A 6000-nucleotide genomic window follows, 5' to 3' on the forward strand; every position below is an offset into this window, starting at 1 on the left:
TTGTGCAGCATTAACACTTTGCTTTCATATCTCTTTCTATTATAGCTATCTTCATGATGAATTTGAGCCACGCCTGGTGGTTCTGCATGCCAAGACAAGGTTTTGGAGGAGAGGCAGATCAAGGCTCGCTCCAATAACAACAACTACTTCAACTATGACCCTTTTAGCTAGAGGCCAGAGGCTCACTTCACTGCATAGAACCAACTAGCTAGTCTTACCATGGTTTGTTTAGTCTTCTTAAAGAAACTTGCTAATTGAACCCCGATTTTGATAAGTACGCTTCAATCTTAAATACCCATTATATTCTTTCATTCATCTCTCTCGCATGTTCTTTTTTTAACTCATAGGTAGCAGTATTACCCATGTGTATACATGGGTATCGTACTAGTAAATCAGTAAAAATATGTCAAATAAAAAAAATGATCTAACTATAACAATAGTCAAAGTGAGTCTAACTTTAAATATAATTGTTTTGATTATACTGATTATCTTAAATGATTTGTTTAACCTCATTTTTACCTTCCACAAGGACAACAACCATAAAATAAAACCGTACATAAAAAAATCACGTATTAAGTCATTCATTAATTTTTTCCTTCTCAGCATGATGACATGTTTGTAATAGTGTACTCTGGTCTCAAATATAAAAAATCTACTTTACACTAATTCAAAATTTTATTTAGTAGTATTTAAAGTATACCTACATTTAAAAAATAAGTATAAATTATCATTTCTTGCACACACGATATAAAAACAAAAAAATTATTAAAAATAATGTCTCAATTGAATGAAAGACAATATATAAATAATATAATTAAATGATATAAAATCAGTTAAAATTTACTTATATTTAAGATCAAGATATAAAATATTGTTTTTACTTATGTTAGAAACAGAAGAGAGTAATATTTTTAAGTAACACGAGCTTTCAATTTAAGGATTTTTGTTACTTTACGGGTACAAATGGGCAAGTCACTGTTAAAAAAGACAAAATTTTATGGATTTCATGTTATATTTAATAATTTTTTTCTGATTATATAATTTTATAATTAGGAAAAATGTGTTGTAATTCGCATTCAATGTACTGTGGCCCGAGTAAAATGGCCCAATGTAATGTGGGGTAGTTTGAAAAAAAAAATGAATGGGCCCAATTTAACTTAAGTAGCTTAACCTTACCAAAAAAAATTGATACGATGGAGTAAAATGGAAATGAAAAGGGAAAAAGGCGCGGTCATTGGCGCTAAAACAAAAAACATGGCTATTCGATTTTCCCTCCTTTCATTTCATATTATATAATTGTAATTCGCATTCTAACCCAGCGAGTGAGTGAGGGCATTGTTGTTTAGGTACAGAAAAATGGCATCATCTCAGTCGAAGAAGAGAGTTGACGCTGTCGATTCTCGCGCTGCTTCCGTTCTCCTTCGCGCCAAAGATGGAAGTGCTTTTGCTCGATGGTTCGTTACTCCCTCTCAACTCTTTTATTCGATTAGTTTCAATTCATAAGTATTCTCCTATTTTATATTTCCGATTGATTGATTGCGCTATGCTGTTTATGTTTTTTTTTTTTTATTTGCGATTCGATGACACTGAGAAGCGTATCTCACTTCAGCTTTGGTTATTTGTGTTTGCTGATGTGATTCTGTCGTTGCGTGTGTTTTCTTTGCAGCGACGACTGCAAGAAGAATGTGCCGGTTGCACTCATCGACATGCACAGTTGCAGCCTTGAAGCTAAAATTAAAATGAACCTAGGTATGTATAGATAATCGATTCTTCCATTTCTTCGGTTGCTTTGTCACTTCTTCTGATTTTGATTTCGTTTGATTGTTCAGATGCTCAAGTTGTGGAACAGGCTGCTGAAGCTAAGAAGCCAGAGAGGTGATTCCCCCCCGCTTCTACCTAATTTCCTCAATCTGTGTTTATAAACGTTTGGATTTGCTCTTGTTGACTTGTTTCTTTTTCAAAATGTGTAGGAAGAAGCCCAAATCCAAAGAGCCTATGGCAAAAAAGGCTAAAGTTGAGAAGGTGAAGAAAGTCAAGGATCCTAACATGCCTAAGCGTCCTCCCACAGCCTTCTTTGCCTTCTTGTAAGGATTATTTTGTTTGTTAATGATGCTGTGGTTTTGCTGGAGTGTCTGATTCAGGTAATAATCTGTTGCAGGGATGATTTTAGAAAATCTTTCAAGGAAGCTAATCCTGATTCTAAGGATGTTAAAAGGGTAAGCAAAACTTGTTGAAGTTTGTTTTTGCCCTTTTCGGTTTTCACAAGTGAATTTGAGTTTGTTGATTGGCTTATTTGTTATGGAATATAGGTTGGTAAAGAGGCTGGTGAGAAGTGGAGGTCTATGACTGATGAAGTAAGTTCACATTGTTGTGTTTTGGTTCAAGTGTTTCCTTAATTTATTAATTGTGTGATCTTGATCAACTGTCATGATGTCTTGATTCTTCAGGAGAAGAAGCCTTATTTGGATAAAGTTGCTGAACTTAAGGCAGAGTATGAGAAGGCTATGGAAAGCTATGAAGCTGGTCAAGATGAAGAAGTATGCTTATAGATATTGTTTTTATTCTAAATGTGCTTTATAATGATGTTAATTCTTCCCTCGTTCTAAAGATGTTGCTTTTGGTTTAGGATCAAGCTGGGTCTGACAAGGAAGCTGCTGCAAAAGAAGTTGAAGAAGAGCTAACTGACGAGGAGTAATGGTGGCATTTTGGCACTCCTTAAACCCGATGACTACTATTTTAAGGGCCACATATTGCTTAGACAGACTAGGGTTGTAAATTTTGGAACATGTTCTAGTTGGAGTTAAATGCCGTTAAAATCCATGCGCAATATTTTTTTTTTTTTGTAATGTACATGAATGGTAGTCACTTTGTTTTCTACAAGAGGCTTGTTGACTGGTCTGTTTCTGTGTTGATTATTGCTTGCATATATTTGAGCCTTTGAGGCAATTGGTAAATAGTCTGATGGCTACAGCGATGTTCATGAGATTGACATGTGCGTTGCATTCAGTACTAGGAGTTGCTTTGCTATGTTGGCTTGATTCACGCCACTCTTTTTTTGTTTTTTTGGATAAGATTCTTTTAAGGGTAGGGTGTACTCTCGGCACTGTGGTCAACCTTTGAAAGCAAGGTCCATGTGCTGGGGTTTTGCAGTGACATTTTTTTAGTGTGCCCACACAATAATATATAAAGCCGTTGAGACTATTCTAATATAGAATCTAAAGCACGTTATAAAATGAGTGCATATTTTATTAAAAACAATATTGAATTATAAAATTGAACTTAAGCATTGTGGTCGACCTTGAAAAGAAATATTCAAATGTGGTAGTGCGCCCCTATTCTATTTTGCTCATGTAACAATGGTCACAAGGCATGAGCATATCTAGTACTATGATAGGGTCAGCATCTCACTGACCCATACTCCCTTGTTTCTTGCATGGTTCTAAAGGTTTGCCACATAAGCACAAGTTGTGGGCGTAAGCAACCGGTCGAAAGATGTTGAATGGTCTAGTTTGTGGTATTTCACCACACAGCCTGTTTGCCCTGAAGTTTGCATGCTTTAGACCAGTTATCTGTGACAGGCTACTCGGTATTTGCCCTGTTAATCCGTTTATAGATACATCAAGCCATAGTAGTTTCAGCAACTGACCTAGACTTGAAGGGATGGTACCCAGTATGTGATTTCTTGAAATGTCCAGTCTCTCAAGATCTATCAAGTTTGAGATAGAAACTGGGATTGGACCTGATATGTTGTTGCTCCCCAAGTTTAGCACCTTCAAGCTTGAGCCTTCCACAAATTCAGGAATGTGACCTGAAATAAAATTGTTTGACACGTCTATAACCTCCAAAGAGCTGCTAGTCCTGTTATTTATGATTGTTGATAGTGAACCCACCAGCAGATTAGCATGCAAATCTATGGAAGACAGTTCTGTTGGCAATTTGATTTCAGAAATGTCAAACCTCAACTGGTTGTTTGAGAGCTTGACCTTTTGCAAGCTGGACATATTTGTGAAGAAATTTGAAATACCTTCAACCAGATAGTTATCTGATAGGTCAATGGAGCTCAAAGAGTCAGGTCTTGTGAAGTGTGGAAGATCTCCCTTCAATTTGCACCCAGCTAGATGGACATCTTTGAGTTGCTTGCTTCTGATCCAATCAGGTACAATTCCAAGGCTGAGATTATTATAAGACATGTCTATGCTCAAAAGGGCAGGGATACCCTTGGAAGGGATCACTGGTAAGGGATCTGAAAGACAATTCCTTGATACATTAAGGTACCAAAGGTTCTGTAATCTTGATATGGACAGTGGAATATTCCCTGTGAGCAGATTGCCACTGAGTTGAAGACTAGTCAGGGATTTCAGATTTCCAACCTGATCTGGAATGTTCCCTGTGAGCTTGTTATAGCTCAATGACAAGTCTAAAAGATTGACAAGGCCGAACAAGGAAACTGGAATTTTTCCGGTTAGAAGGTTAGAGGATAGGTCTAAATAAGTCAAATTTTTGAATTCCCCAAGAAAATCCGGGATGGTAGATGATAACAAATTGTAGCTGAGATCAAAGTATTGCAAATTAATAAGGGTTTTGAAACTAAGAGGGATAGGACCTGTGAGAGAATTCTTTGCTAAATTAAGTTGGGCAAGGTTTCTCAGAGCCCCAAGTGTTGGTGGGATCTGTCCTTTCAGATGGTTCCCACTCAATGAAAGGCTCTGAAGCAAAGACAAACGACCTAAACTTGGAGGAATGCACCCTCCAAGGGAATTGTCTTCCAGAATTAGCTGGGTGAGGTGAGTTAAGTTTGAGAAACTATTAGGAATAGGTCCTGTGATATGCTTCATACCACTTATGACCATTACCTCCAAGAAATGCAAGTTGCCCAGAGAAGGAGAAAGAGTACCCTTCATGTAAGTTTCATCATCATCATCTCTCCCTGGCCTTTGAATCTGCAACACGTTTACACGCCCTGTGGATGGATTGCACTGAACCCCTTCCCACCCACCATCGCAGCAGTCTCTGCTAGTCCACGTGGACAGTGTTTCTGTTGTGTCCTGTGAAATGCTTGCTTTGAATCTGAGAAGAGAAGCTCTGTCTTCTTCTGAACAGATTGGTGTTGAAGAGGATGTTGTCTCTGCCACACTTCCGGAGAACTGAGGACTGAGAAGTGAAAATATGAGAACAAGATCCACAACCCATTTCCCAAGTTGCATTTTTGGAAGGTGGGTCTTGATCAGATTCACGGTGTTGCTGTGTGTGAAGTTGGGATCTGGCAAGACAAGAGGACTTTGTTAGGGTAAGCAAAGCAAAAGAAAATTTGAAAAGAAGATGAATTTAGGGAGAAAAAGGAAAAGGGTAGAAAAAGTACCACTCCGACATTGGTTTGGTTTAGTCTATTATTATTGATATTTCACGTAGACAGGAAGGTATAATGATGATGAAAAATGAGAGCAAGTGGTGTCTGAGAATTATAAGTGATAATTGGAGATCTGCATGCAGAATTGAGCAGTCTCTTATTTATAGTTAGAGAAGAAAAAAGCTTGTGAATGAAATGAAATGAAAGGGGATTTTATTTTAGGAGCCTTGGATCAATTTAAAGGACTTCACATGGAAAATTGTGACCGTTTGATGGATCACGAGGTTCCTTGGTGTATTTGAACGTTGGAGCGCACTAGATTCAAATTCTTTCCACTGTCGTCGTCCTTTTTATAAAATAATAATAAAAATTCACTTTCAACCTCAACCTCAACCTAGGCTTTGTAACACCTCCACAAGCTACATTATCATTTCCTCTTCTCTGTCTTGCAGAATTTAAACCACTTGATTTCACAAAACATACTACCCAACAATCTTTGTTTTTTTTTTATAAAAAAAAATACTCTAAATTTAATAATAAAACTCTTGTCAACAATTTTTTTATAATAATTTTAATTTTCAATAAATTTTAAGTAATAACAAAATATATTAAAAAATGTTTAACAGAAATTGAATGCGTTCCATAAAAAAAAA

General features: G+C 36.8%; 2 protein-coding genes across 2 annotated transcripts; one reads left to right on the plus strand and one right to left on the minus strand.

Annotated features, from left to right (window-relative positions):
- The first annotated feature begins 1195 nt into the window (after positions 1-1195).
- On the plus strand, positions 1196-2956 carry LOC100810345 (high mobility group B protein 7). The gene is made up of 8 exons (XM_003536710.5): positions 1196-1454; positions 1667-1749; positions 1830-1875; positions 1971-2084; positions 2159-2216; positions 2310-2354; positions 2448-2537; positions 2627-2956. The coding sequence occupies exons 1-8, from the start codon at positions 1357-1359 to the stop codon at positions 2693-2695; spliced, it is 603 nt and encodes a 200-aa protein (XP_003536758.1). The 5' UTR covers positions 1196-1356; the 3' UTR covers positions 2696-2956.
- A 287-nt stretch (positions 2957-3243) lies between these two features.
- Positions 3244-5551, minus strand: LOC100810872 (DNA damage-repair/toleration protein DRT100). The gene is made up of 2 exons (XM_006589683.4): positions 5360-5551; positions 3244-5260 (listed from the first exon to the last, which is right to left on the minus strand). Exon 2 carries the CDS (start codon positions 5202-5204, stop codon positions 3405-3407), a length of 1800 nt encoding a protein of 599 aa, XP_006589746.1. The 5' UTR covers positions 5205-5260; positions 5360-5551; the 3' UTR covers positions 3244-3404.
- Between the last annotated feature and the right edge of the window lie 449 nt (positions 5552-6000).

Source organism: Glycine max, chromosome 10 (assembly GCF_000004515.6).
Source record: "Glycine max cultivar Williams 82 chromosome 10, Glycine_max_v4.0, whole genome shotgun sequence".
NCBI classification, from domain to species: Eukaryota; Viridiplantae; Streptophyta; class Magnoliopsida; order Fabales; family Fabaceae; genus Glycine; species Glycine max.

Coding starts and splice junctions, on each gene's coding strand:
- LOC100810872 (XM_006589683.4), bottom strand. CDS start 5,204: ATGCAACTTGGGAAATGGGTTGTGGATCTTGTTCTCATATTTTCACTT.
- LOC100810345 (XM_003536710.5), top strand. CDS start 1,357: ATGGCATCATCTCAGTCGAAGAAGAGAGTTGACGCTGTCGATTCTCGC. Junction 1,750..1,829: donor TAAAATTAAAATGAACCTAG/GTATGTATAGAT, acceptor TTGATTGTTCAG/ATGCTCAAGTTGTGGAACAG. Junction 2,217..2,309: donor ATTCTAAGGATGTTAAAAGG/GTAAGCAAAACT, acceptor TATGGAATATAG/GTTGGTAAAGAGGCTGGTGA.